The 18197-nt window shown below is 46.7% G+C and overlaps 1 protein-coding gene across 9 annotated transcripts in view; it reads left to right on the top strand.

Moving 5' to 3' along the window:
• Nucleotides 1-17987, top strand: part of med23 (mediator complex subunit 23) — a 29700-nt gene extending 11713 nt beyond the window's left edge. For 5 of the 9 annotated variants that reach the window (XM_021600342.2, XM_036975768.1, XM_036975769.1 and 2 more), the window contains 15 exons: nucleotides 293-435; nucleotides 666-840; nucleotides 1604-1767; nucleotides 6115-6239; nucleotides 6536-6753; nucleotides 8534-8714; nucleotides 8932-9102; nucleotides 9489-9705; nucleotides 9934-10170; nucleotides 10401-10566; nucleotides 10880-10952; nucleotides 11276-11490; nucleotides 13848-13968; nucleotides 14512-14643; nucleotides 17172-17987. In XM_021600342.2, the coding sequence (XP_021456017.1) occupies nucleotides 293-435; nucleotides 666-840; nucleotides 1604-1767; nucleotides 6115-6239; nucleotides 6536-6753; nucleotides 8534-8714; nucleotides 8932-9102; nucleotides 9489-9705; nucleotides 9934-10170; nucleotides 10401-10566; nucleotides 10880-10952; nucleotides 11276-11490; nucleotides 13848-13968; nucleotides 14512-14643; nucleotides 17172-17351 (2518 nt within the window). In that variant the 3' untranslated portion in view covers nucleotides 17352-17987. The remainder of the gene's footprint in view (nucleotides 1-292; nucleotides 436-665; nucleotides 841-1603; nucleotides 1768-6114; nucleotides 6240-6535; nucleotides 6754-8533; nucleotides 8715-8931; nucleotides 9103-9488; nucleotides 9706-9933; nucleotides 10171-10400; nucleotides 10567-10879; nucleotides 10953-11275; nucleotides 11491-13847; nucleotides 13969-14511; nucleotides 14644-17171) is intronic. The other 4 variants (XM_021600343.2, XM_021600345.2, XM_021600340.2 and 1 more) reach the window with 2 other exon arrangements.
• Nucleotides 17988-18197: the final 210 nt, after the last annotated feature.

Genomic DNA, 18197 nt, shown 5'->3' with positions numbered 1-18197 from the left:
CCTAAAAGCTTTTTATTTTTTTAATGTATTTTTTTATACAGATGAGTGGGTTTTGTTTTTTTGACAAGATGTTGTCGCTAATGAAAAATCATCTGCTCTAGCGGCTTTACAGTGGATTCAGTGCTTATTCATTTTACAATAAAGCCATCCGCAATTTCTGAGCCAATAATGCCTTGAACATTTGTACTTGCATAAGCAGTATTCTGACAGTTTAGTGATCAAAGCATAATATATAAAGTGAAAACTGCATACATTGGTCAAGTCTCATTCACATTTCCCCTGTACTTTTAAGCCTGATCCATAGCATCGCCACTCGGGTGATCAAGTTGGCCCACGCCAAGTCCAGCATCGCCCTGGCCCCAGCCCTGGTGGAGACCTACAGCAGACTGCTGGTCTACATGGAGATAGAATCTCTGGGCATCAAAGGATTCATCAGTAAGTCCTGCAAACTCTGAATCCCCTTACAGAGCTTATCAATCCCTGCCTGCATTTTTTTCCCAAACGAGACCTGGTTCATGTTCCGAAAGGCACACCATAACAAAAACTTTTCTCCCTGCTGAACACGACCCTGGCCTGAGCAAGCAGCATGGCCAGATTAACTGTATTCCCAAATGCATCACAGATGTTCTAACTGCGACGACATGGTGTCTGTCTTGTTTTACCAGGCCAGCTCCTGCCCAACGTGTTCAAGTCCCACGCCTGGGGCATCCTTCACACTCTGCTGGAGATGTTCAGCTACCGTATGCACCACATCCAGCCCCACTACCGCGTCCAGCTGCTCAGCCACCTGCACTCGCTAGCCGCCGTGCCCCAGACCAACCAGAACCAGCTACACCTCTGGTCAGTAACTACAAGAGGAGGCACAGTCAGACACAATTTTTAGGGCCAGGTCCTGGTTGCATAGTAGAGTAATGGTTTTCATCTGAAGCAATATGTTGATCCTGTTTTACTATCTCACAAAATAAATACGATTTCTTTGACAAGATGATTAGTCAGTGAATCAGGCCGTCTCCGTGGTAACCAGATACTCTTTCTGCAGTACATGCTTTCAAACTACCATAAAAACCCTTGAAGTGTGCACTTACGTAAGGTAATATTTTAGGAGCTTTATGCAATACCCTATTTCCCTTAGGTAAGAGAACATTATAATTCCTTAAGGGAAATACTTAAGATGTTTTATACAACCGTAATCTGACCAGGAAACACTCAACACCCTAGGTGTAGTCATATACTATAACTAGAGGCCTGAATATTTCCTGGTTAGGTCATTTGACTAGTTAAAAACTCCTTCACCTACGTGGTCAGCACCACAGGGGTTACAGGTCCTTGAGCTCCTGCGCAGGTAGGGATGGCTCATTACAATCACAGATACATAAGACCAGAAAGGATTTAGTACTCTGGGGTCAAGCCAGTGCAAGCCAAGGTGTTATAAGAGGAATGATGTGCTATTGAGCGGACGTTATTCAATCATTGCCAATTTAATAAGAACGTTACATAGAAATGGGTCAGCGTTTTGCAAAGACGTAACTCTGTACATAACCACGAGCTTTCACTGTGAAATATAAGTAACCTTTTTTTTGTATGTCTGTTTCTGTGTCCTCAGTGTTGAGAGCACAGCGTTAAGGTTGATTACAGCGTTGGGGAGTTCCGAGGTTCAGCCTCAGTTCACCCGCTTCCTCAGTGACCCCAAAACGGTGCTGTCAGCTGAATCTGAGGAGCTCAACCGTGCGCTCATCCTGACTCTGGCCAGAGCCACCCACGTCACAGGTCTGCCTCTATCTAACTTAGAGTACCAGTCAAAAGTGTGGACACACCTACTCATTCAAAGATTTTTCTTTATTTTTGTACTATTTTCTACATTGTAGAATAATAGTAAAGACAATAAAACTATGAAATAACACATATAGAATCATGTAATAACCCAAAGTGTTAAACAAATCAAAACATATTTTATATTTGAGCTTCTTCAAAGTAGCCACCCTTTGCCTTCAAATCAAATTGTATTTGTCACATGCACCGAATACAACACCTTACTGTGAAATGCTTACTTACAAGCCCTGAACCAACAGTGCAGTTCAAGAAATGGTTAAGAAAATATTTACTAAATTAAAAGTAACACAGTAGAATTACATAACAATAACGAAGGCTATATACAGTGGACACCGGTACCGAGTAAATGTGCTGGGGTACAGGTTAGTCGAGGTAATTTGTACATGTAGGTAGGGGTAAGGTGACTATGCATAGATGATAAACAGCGAGTAGCAGCAGTGTAAAAACAAAGGGGGGAGGGGTCAATGTTAATATACCGGATGGCCATCTGATGATTAGTTCAGCAGTCTTATAGCTTGGGGGTAGAAGCTGCTAAGGAGCCCTTTGGACCTAGACTTGGCGCTCCAGTACCGCTTGCTGTGCGATAGCAGAGAGAACAGTCTGACTTGGGTGACTGGAGTTTTAGACAATTTTTTTGGGTCCTTCCTCTGACACTGCCTGGTATATAGGTCCTGGATGGACTACACTCTGTAGCACCTTACGGTCAGATACCGAGCAGTTGCCATAACAGGCGTTGATGCAACTGGTCAGGATGCTCTCGATGGTGCAGCTGTGGAACGTTTTGAGGATCTGGTGACCCATGCCAAATCTTTTCAGTCTCCTGAGGGGGAATAGGTGTTGTCGTGCCCGCTTCACGACTGTCTTGGTGTGTTTGGACCATGGTAGTTTGTTGGTGATGTGGACACCAAGGAACTTGAAACTCTCGACCCGCTCCACTTCAGCTCTGTCGATGTTAATGGGGGCCTTTTCGGCTCTCCTTTTCCTGTAGTCCATGATCGTCTCCTTTGTCTTGCTCACATTGAGGGAGAGGTTGTTGGCCTGGCACCACACGGACAGGTCCTTGACCTCCTCCCTATAGGCTGTCTCATTGTTGTCGCTGATCAGGCCTACCGCTGTTGTCATCAGAAAACTTCATGATGGTGTTGGAGTTGTGCTTGGCCACACAGTCATGGGTGAACAGGGAGTACAGGAGGGGACTAAGCACGCATCCCTGAGGCGAACCGGTGTTGAGGATCAGAGTGACAGATGTGTTGTTACCTACCCTTACCACCTGGGGGCGGCCCGTCAGGAAGTCCAGGATCCAGTTGCAGAGGGAGGTGTTTAGTCCCAGGGTCATTAGCTTAGTGATGAGCTTTGTGGGCACCATGGCGTTGAACGCTGAGCTGTAGTCAATGAATATCATTCTCACATAGGTGTTCCTTTTGTCCAGGTGGGAAAGGGCAGTATGGAGTGTTATTGAGATTGCGACATCTGTGGATCTGTTGGGCGGTATGTGAATTGGAGTGGGCCTAGGATTTCTGAGATGATGGTGTTGATGTGAGACATGACCAGCCTATCAAAGCACTTCATGTCTACTGAAGAGAGCTATGGGGTGGTAGTCATTTAGGCAGGTTACCTTCACGTTCTTGGGCACATTGTGGTCTGCTTGAAACGTGGGTATTACAGACTCGGTCAGGAAGAGGTTGAAACTGTCTGTGATGACACTTGCCAGTTCGTCCGCGCATGCTCTTAGTACACGCTCTGGTAATCTGTCTGGCCCCGCGGCCTTGTAAATTTTGGCCTGTTTAAAGGTCTTGCTGAAATTGGCTACGGAGAGTGTGATCACAAAGTCCTCCGGAACAGCTGGTGCTCTCATAAATGCTTCAGTGTTGCTTGCCTCGAAGCGAGCATAAAAGGCAATTAGCTTGTCTGGTAGGCTTGCGTCACTGGGCAGCTGGTGGCTAGGTTTCCCTTTTGTAATCCGTAATAGTTTGCAAGACCTGCCACATCCGACATTGTGCAAAGCTGTCATTCTTGGCATTCTCTCAACCAGCTTCATGAGGTAGTCCCCTGGAATGCAATTCAATTAACAGGTGTGCCTTGTTAAAAGTTAATTTGTGGAATTTATTTCCTCGTTAATGTGTTTGTGACGAGGTAGATGTGGTATACAGAAGATAGCCCTATTTGGGAAAAGACCAAGTCCATATTGTGGCAAAAACGGCTCATATAAGCAAAGAGAAACAACAGTCCATTACTTTTGACAAGGTCAGTCATTCCAGAAAGTTTTAACTGCTTTTAAAGTTTCTTCAAGTGCAGTCGCAAAAACCGCCAAGGGAAAGGAAGACCCAGAGTTACCTCTGCTACAGAGGATAAGTTCATTAGAGTTAACTGCACCTCAGATTGCAGCCCAAATAAATTATTCAGAAGTAACAGGCACGTCTCAACATCAACTGTTCAGAGGAGACTGTGTGAATCAGGCCTTCATGGTCGAATTGCTGCAAAGAAACCACTACTTAAGGACAACTGTAAGAAGAAGAGACTTGCTTGGGCCAAACATGAGCAATGGACATTACACTGGTGGAAATCTGTCCATTGGTCTGATGAGTCCAAATGTGAGTTTCTTTTGGTTCCAACCACCGTGTCTTTGTGAGACGCAGAGTAGGTAAACGGATGATCTCCTCATGTGTGGTTCCCACCGTGAAGCATGGAGTTGTGGGGGTGCTTTGCTGATGACACTGTGATTTATTTAGAATTCAAGACCCACTTAACCAGCATTCTGCCATGATACGCCATCCCATCTGGTATGCTCTTAGTGGGACTGTCATTTGATTTTCAACAGAACAATGGCCCATAACACACCTCCAGGCTGTGTAAGGGCTATTTCACCAAGTAGAGTGATGGAGTGCTGCATCAGATGACCTGGCCTCCACAATCACCTGACCTCAACCCAATTGAGATGGTTTGGAAGGAAAATCTACCCATGCTAGATTACGGAGATGTAATTTATAAATCAAATCAAATTGTATTGGTCACATACACATGATTAGCAGGTGTAAGAATGCGAACAGCATTCTTACATAGGTATTCTTTTTGTCCAGATGGGATAGGGCAGTGTGATGGCGATTGCAATTTATAGATCGGCAGGGTACTCTCGAGCGGCTAGGTGTTCTTTAGCATTCAGCCATCAGATATGCCATCAATGCTCCTTATAGGAAACATCACTGCACGCTATACTCCCCTGTAAACTGGCCATCTCTGTATACCTGTCCCAAGACCCACTGGTTGATGCTTATTTATAAAACCCTCTTAGGCCTCACTCCCCCCTATCTGAGATATTTACTGCAGCCCTCATCCTCCACATACAGCACCTGTTCTGCCAGTCACATTCTGTTAAAGGTCCCCAAAGCTCACACATCCCTGGGTCTCTCGTCTTTTCAGTTCGTTGCAGCTCACGACTGGAACGAGCTGCAACACACTCAAACTGGACAGTTTTATCTCAATCTCTTAATTCAGAAACTCAAACATGGACACTCTTACTGACAGTTGTGGCTGCATTGCGTGATATATTGTTGTCTCTACCTTCTTGCCCTTTGTGCTGTTGTCTGTGCCCTATAATGTTTGTACCATGTTTTGTGCTGCTGCCATGTTATGCTGCTACCATGTTGTCATGTGTTGCTACCATGCTATGTTATCTTAGGTCTCCCTTTATGTAGTGTTGTGTGTTGTCTCGTCGTGGTGTGTGTATATTATATATATATATATTTAAATCCCAGTCGCTGTTCCCGCAGGAGGCCTTTGGTAGGCAGTCATTGTGAGTTTGTTCTTAACTGACTTGCCTAGTTAAATACAAAATAAATGTTTTTTACAAAGCAGCCAACAAGTGCTCAGCATATGTGGGAACTCCTTCAAGACTGTTGGAAAAGCATTCCCCATGAAGCTGGTTAAGATAATGCCAAGAGTGTGCAAAGCTGTCAAGGCAAAGGGTGGCTACTTTGAAGAATCTCAAATATAAAATATATATCTCAAATATAACACTTTTTTTGGTTACTACATGATACCATATGTGTTATTTCCCAGTTTTGATGTCTTCACTTATTCTACAATGCAGAACAACCCTTGAATGAGTTGGTGTGTCCAAACTTTTGACTGGCACCGTGTATGAAATGTTGAACTGACATTACAACACGTGTCTGATGCCTGTGAAACTCATCATAGCTCAGCGTAACGCTGACTAGTAGGTCAGCATTAACAAAACGTTCACCTAACCCAAGACTCATTTTCCTTCCACTGCTTTCTCTGGTCCAGATTTCTTCACGGGCTCCGACTCCATCCAGGGTACGTGGTGTAAGGACATCCTGCAGACCATCATGAACTTTACTCCTCACAACTGGGCCTCTCACACCCTGAGCTGTTTCCCTGCTCCTCTTCAGGTACGGAGAGAGAGAGAGAGAGAGTCAATTTGGGAATTTGGGCTTATTTCTACAGGGGGCAGCCATAGAGAATTATTGACTGAGAGAATCCTATTTCAAACGCAACATATCACGACAGTACCGCCCCAACCCGGCTAAAGTGAATGTTAATTTAATGGTACCTACACACAGACTGAGCCCATTCATATTTTTCAGATGACAGACGGACACAAAGTCCCAGTTGAACATATGAGTATTTATCCTGTTACACAGAAGGAAAGGAGAAAAAAAAGACATCTGTGTGCGTGTTCCCTCAGGCGTTCTTCAAGCAGAACAACGTTCCCCAGGAGAGCCGCTTCAACCTGAAGAAGAACGTGGAGGAGGAATATAGGAAGTGGAAGAGCATGACCAACGAGAACGACATCATCACCCACTTCTCCATGCAGGGATCGCCGCCCCTCTTCCTGTGTCTGCTGTGGAAGATGCTGCTGGAGACTGACAAAATCAACCAGATCGGCTTCAGGTACACCACAAAGTATTCACTTCTTTTCTATTCTACGGTTGCACAACACTTAACCATTTTATTTGTGCATTTATGAAATGTATTCGACAGGGACAGTGCACATGAATCAACGTTTCCGGTTCAACATCAGGCTATCAGTTCCTATTTTAACGGTAGCAGGGCCACGTCCTGTGGATTTGTTCTCATTATCCTGCTGATTTTATATGGTCATTAATAAATATTATAAGGTAACCTGGGACCGTTTTTAAGGAGGTCAACGTTCTGATTGGCTGAGCCCTGTGAATGTTAAGTGGGTGGGGAACAGAGGGGTGTGGCTTCTCTGGGGTGCAGCTGCTCCTTCTCCAGACAGAGGGCAGTTGTGTGGATGGAGATGCCTGACCCCACACACACGTTCCACTTGTCATTCTAATCACGAGTGCTGAGAGATAATGATCTTTACACTCCCCGCACGCTCCGACAGCACCAATACAGCTCTGCTGCCGCTTTTCGTCTTTTAATTTTTTTCTCTGAGCTCCCCCCCCCCAGACACAGTCTGTACCAGCAAGGCAGTTTTTAAAGTGCTTTCTGAAGCAGAAGCAACCTGTAGCCAGTGCAGCAACCTGTACAGCAACCTGTAGCCAGTGCCCAGCTGATAAAGTGCTGTTGCTGATTCCATCTTGGTGTGGAAATCAGCACAGCTTCACAACCAATCCCTTGAGCCGGATTGCGGGTTATGTGCTGAGTGCTGCTGTTCCGTAGAGGCTATGTGCTATCTGCTGTCTGCTCTCTCTGCAGGCCAGGGGTTTGAGGCGATTGGAGTGGAGAGCTCTTCTAATTATCACCAGGCGGGAGGGGTGAAATGGCTGTGAAGGGCTGCTGTTTGCGTAACCCTCCGGAGGGAGTCTCTGTAAAAGTTCTTAAACACTCAATGACTCTCTCCCAAGCACCTTCTATACCCCTCTCTCTCTCTCTCTCCCTCCCTGACACTTTCTTTCCAACTCTCCCTCTTTCTCCCTCCATCTCTTGTCTGTAGGAAAGAATCTATGGCCTCTCCCCAACAGAGTTTGAGTGTGAGGAATGCGAATAGCCTTGTCTACTGTAAACCTGCCTCCGGCTCTTTACGTCACTACCCAGTGGAGAGTGATGGCTTTCCTTGAGTAGGCAGTCATGCACCGCACGCCACCATTTGTAATATGATTTACCGCCAGTGAAAGGTATTTTGCCTACGGGGCTTTTAAGAAGTGACTAAGGACTTTGCTTTTGCGGTAACTGGCTGCTGTTAATGACAGCCTGTTAACGCAACCAAGCCAGTACAGTAAAACTGCTCTCCTTCTGTCCTCTAAATAGGGCCTGTCTGCTAGGAAGCCAGAGTCTGGGGGATTGGGAGAGCGCAGTGGTGGTTGTTGTGGTAGGGCCAGGTAGGGTGGGGTGGTAGGAAGGCTGCCACAGGGGGCCACTACCACTGGGAACGGCTACTGTGGGCCCTAGGCTTGGCTCTCAGCTTCTGGATGCTGTTGAGAGGAACACACTGAAGCAGATGGTGTCAGAAGGCTGTTTGCTGGTTGTTGTTTGTGTTGATGAGGGTGTTGATGGTGTTTGAGAACAGCTTTGCATTGAATCATGAAGTAATTGTGTTATTGACAGATGGCCTTTTGAATTCAGAGGAATAAATGCTCACTTGTTATAAAGACTCATGGTAAACAAGCAATGGTACTGTACATTATGTCAATTTGACATGTGTGTGACTGTGCAGGTGTCTGTGTGTTGTGACACAAGGCCATCCTGACCAGCCGTGTGTCCTGTCTTGCCCCAGGGTTCTGGAGAGGATCGGGGCGCGGGCGCTGGTGGCCCATGTCAGGACGTTTGCAGACTTCCTGGTCTATGAGTTCTCCACGTCGGCCGGTGGCCAGCAGCTCAACAAGTGTATCGAGATCCTCAACGACATGGTGTGGAAGTACAACATTGTCACGCTGGACAGACTCATCCTGTGCCTGGTAAGGATGAGATGAAACTATGGGCCAGTCATATGGTTCACCTCAAATGAAGCCTTTGAAAGCTTCAATCACAGTATGAATAATTATGTGTTCAGATCACGGACATTTAATATCTCATTGTTCAATATGAAACTGGTTGAGGTGTTCGATAACAATGTTTAGTTCCCTACTAATCTCTCGTTCCCATCGCTTCCCTCGCTCTGATCTCCCTCTCCAGGCCATGAGGAGTCACGAGGGTAACGAGGCCCAGGTCTGCTACTTCATCATTCAGCTCCTCCTCCTCAAGCCCAACGACTTCCGCAACCGCGTCTCTGACTTCGTGAAGGAGAACGCCCCCGAGCACTGGCTGCAGAGCGACTGGCACACCAAGCACATGACCTACCACAAGGTACCGTACTGGCCCCCGACCCTGGAGCTCTGACTGACAGCTCCAGCACGGAAAGAGCAGCTCTGCCCTAAAGACAGTCTGAAAGGAACCAGAGAGGGGCTCAAGGCGATACGAATGGAAATGTCAACGGGAGGCCACTATAGATCAGCCTGCACTGTTGCCTGTTGACATTTGGCCCTTTTTTAAATGTCACATTTACATTGGCTGGGCTGGGATCTCAACTGAGCTTTCTGTGGTGTTAGCTGTGTTAAGTCTCCATCTGTTCTGCTGTGGTGATTGACCTCCACTCACTGTTTCACGGCTCCCAAGCTTGCTCCTTCATTAAATCTTGCAGGTGATACAGTTCCATTTGACTTGGACTCTTGTTTTCTTCCCTATTGTAACAGAAATACCCAGAGAAGCTGTACTTTGAGGGATTGGCGGAGCAGGTGAACCCGCCCATGCAGCAGCAGTCCCACTACCTGCCCATCTACTTTGGTAACGTCTGCCTGCGCTTCCTGCCCGTCTTTGACATCGTCATCCACCGCTTCCTGGAGCTGCTGCCCGTCTCCAAGTCACTGGAGACCTTACTGGACCACCTGGGAGGACTCTACAAGTTCCATGGTGAGGAGAGGGTACAAGACCACGGGGACGAGTTCTGGTCTGTTGCTTTGATTGTCCATACAGCCTGGAGGTATACGGACATCACAAAAGACCCCCGATAGAAGACCCCCTTTATGAGTCAATGTTACGCTTGCACTTGAAACATTTGGAATGATGTTATGTGACGAGGTCAGTTCAGATGGACAATCTAATTGAACTGAATTTTGTGTTTCTCTGTGTCGTCTCCAGACCGCCCGGTGACCTACCTGTACAACACGCTCCACTACTACGAGCGTCACCTGCGTGACCGCACCAACCTGAAGAGGAAGCTGGTGCACGCCATCATGAGCTCTCTGAAGGACAACCGGGCGCCAGGCTGGTGCCTGAGTGAGACCTACATCAAGTGTGGCATGAACCCCCGCGAAGACAACGTCTGGATCCCCGATGACACCTACTACTGCAAGCTCATCGGACGCCTCGTCGACAATATCCTTTGCTGCAGTTTGTTCCCGGGCACATTTGACCTGTCCAAATCATTATCAGACAGTTTTCTATGTCTCTGTCCTTCTGTGGGGATGTTCAGACTGATGACAGTAGTCTCACGACATCTACGAGGGAATAGTTGACGTGCTAGGTTGCTAGAAGGTCTTTCCTAGAATTAAAGTCTGATGTGTTCACACATCAGCTGGTGTATCATCCTTGACCTGCTGTCTCACCGATGGCTGGCAAGTCCCCCGGGCCGTTCCCAAACTGTGACTGGAGGTTCAACGAGTTCCCCAACCCGGCCGCCCACGCTCTCCACGTCACCTGCGTGGAGCTGATGGCCCTGGCAGTGCCCGGCAAGGACGTGGGCAACGCCCTGCTCAGTGTCGTCCTCAAGAGGTCAGAATGGGGTCATAGATCAAACGGGGGGCAGTAAGCAGCCAATTAGAGGGGAGATTGAAAGGTCTCTATGCTATGTAAACAAGCACAGTCTTGTGTGCTCTCGTGACGCACGTGTAAATGTGTCCATTTTTTTGCGGAAGTTCTTGTGCGAGGAATGGGCGATGAGTCATCTCGAAGTGGTGCTGAATCAATGCAGTGTGTTAGCTTTCTGCAGAGCTCAGTTAGACCTGTGTGCCCCTCTGCATGACAGCTTTCTGTATCTGTATGGTGTTGTGATTGTCCTCCTGATGTCATGTGACCTCCCTCACAGCCAACCGCTGGTGCCTCGGGAGAACATCACCGCCTGGATGAACGCCATCGGCCTGGTGATCACCGCCTTGCCTGTAAGACTCTGTTCACACACACATATCAGTTACATATCAGCAACTTATTGCGCCAGAAATCTCAAGTTCACGGCACACAGCAAACATGTTTTTTCCATTTGCGTGGTCAAGTTTCCACTATCCATGAAAAACAAGGTTCATAAATTGTTGTTCTTACTGCTCACAGTGTAATTCTGGGCAGCCAGACAGTAGTGACAGCTTTACCCAAATAAACATCTATTTCATCCTTCAGCCGTCCTGCAGACTCCAGAGAACTGTCTGAGGTCTGACAAGTCAGCTAAACGGTATGCGTGTCTGTCTGCCTGTCTCTCTCCTCTCTCTAGGAGCCTTACTGGGTGGTCCTGCAGGACCGTATCGTGAGTGTGCTGGGCAGTCCGTGCTTCACCACAGAGACTGAGTGGGTTGGTTACCCCTTCGCGCTGCTGGACTTCACCGCCTGCCACCAGTCCTACTCTGAGATGTACTGCAGCTACGTGTTGGCCCTGGCCCACGCCGTGTGGCACCACTCCAGCATCGGACAGCTCTCCCTCATCCCCAAGTAAGAACCAACATTAGTCCCCCGATTTAGCTGTTCTCCAGCCTTCTAGTCCTGGTCCACCAGCAGTCTCCTGATTAGCTGTTCTCCAGGCGTCTGGTCCACCAGCAGTCCCCTGATTAGCATGTTCACTCTCAGCGACTCTTCTCGATTAACTTTGACCTTCAAAGGAAGGGATAGAGGACGCAGGAGGTGAGCAAATCTAATTGACAAAAGGCCATTTACTTTCAAATGACTGAAGGGAAGTGAACAAGTGTACAATTTGGGAGGAAAGAGCCCCTCTAGCCTGCTCCCTCTTGCCTCCCTCCATCCCCACCATCTTGTCTCCTCCCTCGGCCCAAGCTGCTCACTCCTGACATATCAGAAGGGGGTTTGATAAGAATTTGTCTGCTTCACGCCTACCCTGTGTTTTATCTGGACACAGTGGGATAGTCCTGCTGCCTCCCAGCTCAGGCTTAGTTTAGCAGGCCTTCTCATCTAGCCTGGGAATATCTTCCCCTATAACGCTGTGTGTTCAGGCTTAGCTTAGCAGGCCTTCTCATCTAGCCTGGGAATATCTTCCCCTATAACACTGTGTGTTCAGGCTTAGCTTAGCAGGCCTCCTCATCTAGCCTGGGAATATCTTCCCCTATAACACTGTGTTCAGGCTTAGCTTAGCAGGCCTTCTCATCTAGCCTGGGAATATCTTCCCCTATAACACTGTGTGTTCAGGCTTAGCTTAGCAGGCCTTCTCATCTAGCCTGGGAATATCTTCCCCAAAACGCTGTGTTCAGGCTTAGCTTAGCAGGCCTTCTCATCTAGCCTGGGAATATCTTCCCCTATAACACTGTGTGTTCAGGCTTCGCTGGACATCAAGCCCAAATAGTTATGCTCCCTGATGTGTCAGCAAGTGCCCTTGTGCTCCTGTGTGTCTGCTGGACTGTCATGTGAAATGACAGCAAAGCCCTGGCCTGCTGGGATTACATTACAATGAAGCAGATGGAAATGTCTTGGGATGAGACCGAGAAGTACAGTACACTATGTACAGCTTTCTGACATTATTTGATGCTACTGTTTAATAAGATGAGTAATGTGCCCGTAAATTGGACTGGGCATGGGGGTTCTAATTTCAGGAATTGGTGCAATATATGCCTTCATACTCTTTGGTCCAATAACATTTCTGTACATGTTCTACTTGCATAGTATCTCAGATTTCACTGATGATTAAATATTGTAACCTTTTATCCCCAATTTTGTAATATTCAATTGGCAGTTAGTCTTTTCCCATCGCCCCACGGCCTCGCGGGAGAAGTGAAAGTTGCGAGCCACGTGTCCTCCGAAACGCGACCCTGCCAAGCCACACCCGCTCTACCCGGAAAGCCAGCCGCACCAATGTGTCGGAGGATACACCGTCCAGCTGGTGACTGGTGTCAGCTTGCAGGCGCCCAGCCCGCCACAAGGAGTCGCTAGAGCGCAATCGGACAAGGATATCCATGGCCGGCCGAACCCTCCCCTAACCCGGATGACGCTGGGCCAAATGTGCGCCGCCTCATGGGTCTAACGGTCATGGCCGGCTGTGACACAGTCTGGGATCGAACCCGGGGCTGTAGTGACCCCCTAGAGCGCTGCGCCACTCGGGAGGCCCAATATTGTTTATCTTTGAGATTGAATTTGAAAAGCAACCAGAACTACTACGAAAGCAATTTATATTCAAAAGCTCATCAGTATGAGTGGGCAAGATATATACGATGACCTCTCCTTGCCAGACAGTCATTGTGATGGCTCTCAGCCTGTGTTTGTGTTAGTGTGGAAGCGCTATCACATTATTGTGATGGGCAGGTTGCTTCTATCCCCAAGCTGTCTTCATCAGTGTGGACCGTGACGCGTGGGAGCAGGGCGCGTGGGAGATCTCAACAGGCGTCACGGCGTTCTGACAACCGAGCCCGGTGACGAGACGCACCGCCTGTGGCTCGGGCAGCCGAGTGGGTGCGCCTCACGCTGAAGCTTCTGGAACACAGATCACACATGACAAGATCCCAGTGGGATCCATCTTGTCGTCTACAAACACAGAGGCTTTGGTCCTGCTGTACCTGGTTTATTTTCCACTGTCTGTTCATTCAGAAAAACCCTGTCAATTATCATTCAAGTTCAGTGCCTCCACTGTCTTCCCTCCATTTGCATACAGCTCTCACAGTTAGAGCCTTAGTCACTTTTGAACATCGGGTGCATGGCTTTACAAATCACTTTGTTTCATTTCTGGGGAGATTTTTCAGTCCTTTTCTCCTCGATCCCAGCATGTCTTTGAACGAGCGCAGTCCATCTTCTCCTATTCAGTCTGTCTCTTTACGAGAAGTGTAACATTCTCTCCCCTCCCTCCCCAGGTTCCTGTCTGAGGTGCTGAAGCCCATAGTAAAGACAGAGTTCCAGCTCCTCTATGTGTACCACCTAGTGGGGCCCTTCCTCCAGCGCTTCCAACAGGAGAGGACCCGCTGCATGCTGGAGGTACTGACTACTCCTGTCAATATATAACCCCCCTCCTCTCCTCCTCCATCTCCCAGTACAACCCTATTACACCATACAATCCCACACAAAAGGCCTGTCAATTAAATTCCCTTTCACACTCCCTTGACCATTAAAGAGGATAGAACTGATTGATTGTGTGTGTGTGTGTGTGTGTGTGAAAATGGACAATAGCTGGTTAGGTGGCTCACTGAGAAATCCTGTTATTTGTGGAGAGGGAGAGTGAAGGTCCTTGGTCCCCTCTCCCAAGAGGCAGTGGCTCTGTGCTGGGGTTGTGCTGTGGCTTCCCATGGACAGCTCTAATGAATCTGCAGTTCTGCTGTTGACCAGCCTGCCACCCCCCTGGAGCGGCTCTGACCAAAAATATCCGTTCTGAAATAGCCATTCATTCTGTTTTTCAGTCTGGCTTTGTGTTAGTCAGATGTGACCCACCATTCACCATTAATCAATGACTGATTTTTGTCTGTGCCTTTTCTTAACGATCTACCCATGTATGTATGTGTGTGTGTGTGTCGTGAACTGCAGATTGGAGTGGCGTTCTATGAAATGCTACAGGCTGTGGACCAGCACAGTCAACACCTGTCCTACATGGATCCTATCTGTGACTTCCTCTACCACATCAAGTACATGTTCACCGGGGACAGCGTCAAAGACCAGGTTCGAGAAATACTCGGGGGTTAATGTTCTTCGCCACTCAGGTGTTCAGATGAAGGGATTGAAATAGTCTGTAATGCGCACCACTGCAGCGCTTGAGTCAGTCCGCTGTGTGTAGCTTACTTTAGCTGCCGGCAAAGTTATTCAAAGCGTATACTCTATCACTCAGGATGTAACTTTCCACTTCAACCATTTTTTCCATGTAATGTTATTTAAACCAAAATCGGACAAGCCCATAGTAGAATAGTTCACCTATTTACCTAGTCAGCTTGTGTGTTCTATGCCAGATAAATATTCCTCTTGAGGCGCATTCAAGTTGCGAGGGCCAATAGGAGGGAATCTGGTAAGCAGTTGACGCACAGCAATTCTTTATGCAATCATTGGGAAACACTTTTGAAAGCAGTTTTGGGAAATATGTTTTGAAAGCAGTTTTGACCTTTTTAAGAAAGGGTGGGCTCCCAGTTTTCCATTGCTGCCACGTTTATTTCTCTACTCCTTCCTTTGAGCGTGTGGCGTCGTTTACAAATGCAGTTTTTACAACCAGAGTCTAAAACGTGGTTTAGGCGCAGCTGCGCTAGAGCTCTTAAAGGTGCAGTGTCGTCTTAAAAGAACAATTACATACTTTGTAATAGAAACCTATTTTTTGAGTGAGTATTAATTCATAATGATTTATGTGTTTATAATAAAATATTCATTATTATTAATAATAATAGCAACAACAACAATCAGGATGTTGTTCTGTGGGGTAAATGCAGATGGACATTCTTCAAATGCCTTCAGAAAGTATTCCTACCCCTTGACTTATTCCACATTTTGTTGTGTTACAGCCTGAATTCAAAATGGATTCAATTGATAACAGAGAGAACATGTTTTTGAAATGTTTGCACATTCTTTTAAAAATTCTTTAAAAAATTCTTCAACCTCTGTCAAGTTGGTTGTTGTTCAAAAAGAGCCAAGTCTCGCCATAGATTTTCAAGGAGACATGAGTCAAATTGTAACTCCGCCACTCGGGAACATTCAATGTCGTCTTGGTAAGCAACTCCAGTGTATATTTGGCCTTGTGTTTCCTGCTGAAAGGTGAGTTTGTCTCCCAGCGTCTGTCGGAAAGCAGACTGAACCAGGTTTTCCTCTGGTTTTCCTCCAGAAAAGATAAAGCGTTGGATTTGCTCCAAACAACGCTTTGTGTTCAGGACATAAAGTACATTTCTTTGCCACATTTTTTTGCAGCTTTACTTTAGTGTCTTTTTACAATCAGAAAGCATGTTGTGGAATATAATTTTTTCTCTTTACCAATAGATGCCCTTTGCGAGGCATTGGAAAACATCCCTGGTCTTTGTGGTTGAATCTGTGTTTGAAATTCACTGCTCGACTGAGGGACCTTTACAGATAGTGTGTGGGGGGTACAGAGATGGGGGCTGTCATTAAAAAAATCATGTTAAGCATTATTATTGCACACGAGTCCATGCAACATATTATGCGATTTGTTAAGCACATTTTTAGTCCTGAACTTATTTAGGCTTGCCATAACAAAGGGGTTGAACTACTTATTGACTCAAGACATTTCAGCTTTTCGTTTTTAATGAATTTGTAAACATTTCTTTAAACATAATTCCACTTTGACATTATTGGGGTACTGTGTGTAGGCCAGTGACACAAAATCTCAATCATCTATTTTAAATTCGGGCTGTACCACAGCAAAAAGTCAAGGGGTGTGAATACTTTCTGAAGGCACTGTACATTTTATAGTCACTATGCTTCATCAGTTGTGCTACAGGCGATAATGTTTATTGCTAATAGCACCTCCTGATAATATAGACCATGCTTAGGCTATAAGATTGTTCCAATGTGTTCATATTTTTTACTGAATTATTACAAATATGTTACTGGGCCCATTTCTGGAGGTGGACATTATATTTAAGATGGTGTCAGCAGCATTTTATTTTAATGTCCTTTTAAAAGGTCACCAGAACTGAGCTTCTCAGTCTTACAATAAAAGGACCCCGGACCCCGTAAGTCATGCGGCTGGAATTGTTCAAATCGCAGTTTAATACATGTACAAAATGATCCTCTTTCCCTAAAAGCATGTTGGTCATGTCTTTCTTACATGAAAAGGGGAGGTTAACTTGGCCCCAGACAATCGATCTGAGATTGACATAAGTTTCAGTTGTGGGATTTTTTGTTGTTGTTGCTTTAGCCCCTAAATAATGTGTACTTTATGCCTTTCCTTGACCTCAATGTTTGCTCTCTTGGTTTTCTGTCATGTCCTGCATTGGTATTCTGCCTCTCCTCTCCTCTAATTATATCAACACACCCCGAATTTGAAATTCTAATTAGTTTGTCCTCCAAACATTCCCACTTTTACTTTGAAGTCACTTGCTGCACGTTCCACTTCATTTCAGGGTCTGAGGCTGAAGTTGGCGTCTCTCCTCAGTAGTACAGAAGAGATTAGTTGAATTCTCCTCCCAGCTTATCCCTTGTCTCCCCTAGTGTTTTCTAATGGTGTGTGTGTGTGTGTGTGTGTGTATTCCCAGGTGGAGAAAATCATCCTGACCCTGCGTCCGGCCATGAAGCTCCGTCTGCGTTTCATCACCCACACTAGCAAGATGGAGCCTGCAGCCGCCAGCGTTCCCCAGCCCTCCTCCTCTGTGTCCTCACCCGCCCCACAGAGCAACCCTGGCCCCTCCAACCTCCCCCTGTCTGGGGCCCAGTAAAACACACACACCAAGATGGAGCCTGCAGCCGCCAGCGTTCCCCAGCCCTCATCCTCTGTGTCCTCACCCGCCCCACAGAGCAACCCTGGCCCCTCCAACCTCCCCCTGTCTGGGGCCCAGTAAAACACACACACCAAGAAGGAGTCTGTCAGCCCCATGGCTGTGGTCCCACTGTCGCCAGCTGGAGTATTGAGATGGACACACTCCACGAATGTTTAGGTCAGGGTCGAGACAGACAAAATGACCCTGAGAGTCTGGTCTCTTGAGGCTGACATTGCAACGCTCCAGTGCTGTGGTGTGTTCCAAAGCTTTAAACAGCCATTCAGTCCCGAAAAGCAGCACAGAAGAAAACAGACATGAACTGTTACACAACAGACATTACCTTTTTATAACCTTTAGCTTTGTAGTGCTTTTTATTGTTGAGTGTATTGGAAAAAGACAAGTGTTTCTGCAATCATTGGTCTGCTGGAGTATGTATATAAAAGGAGTTGGTGGCGGCTCATTCTGTTGTTGCTCTCCCTTTGTCATAACATGAGATGGTCCAGTGCCTTGCGACTCCCCACTTAATCATGAGAGGCGATTTATGTTGTGTTTTTCACACAAAGTAAAGAAACAATAAAAACGTCTTTAGTATTCTGTGTTGGTTTGTCGTCTTGTCTGATCCCCTGCTATTCTGCTCTGTCGAGAGGACCTGTATTCTGTCAGCTCAGGACCTCCGCCAGGTTTCTGAATGTTGTTATGGCTGCACAAACACTAAGGTCAGAACAGGGTCAACAACTCCCAACTCTTTAAACACAAACTGGACTGGAGCTGCGTACGGTGCTTAAAACACTATCTCTACATGGT

This window comes from Oncorhynchus mykiss, chromosome 4 (genome assembly GCF_013265735.2).
Source record: "Oncorhynchus mykiss isolate Arlee chromosome 4, USDA_OmykA_1.1, whole genome shotgun sequence".
Lineage (NCBI taxonomy): Eukaryota > Metazoa > Chordata > Actinopteri > Salmoniformes > Salmonidae > Oncorhynchus > Oncorhynchus mykiss.
Note: the sequence above shows the minus strand (reverse complement) of the source record. Positions and strands in the feature narration are given on the sequence as shown.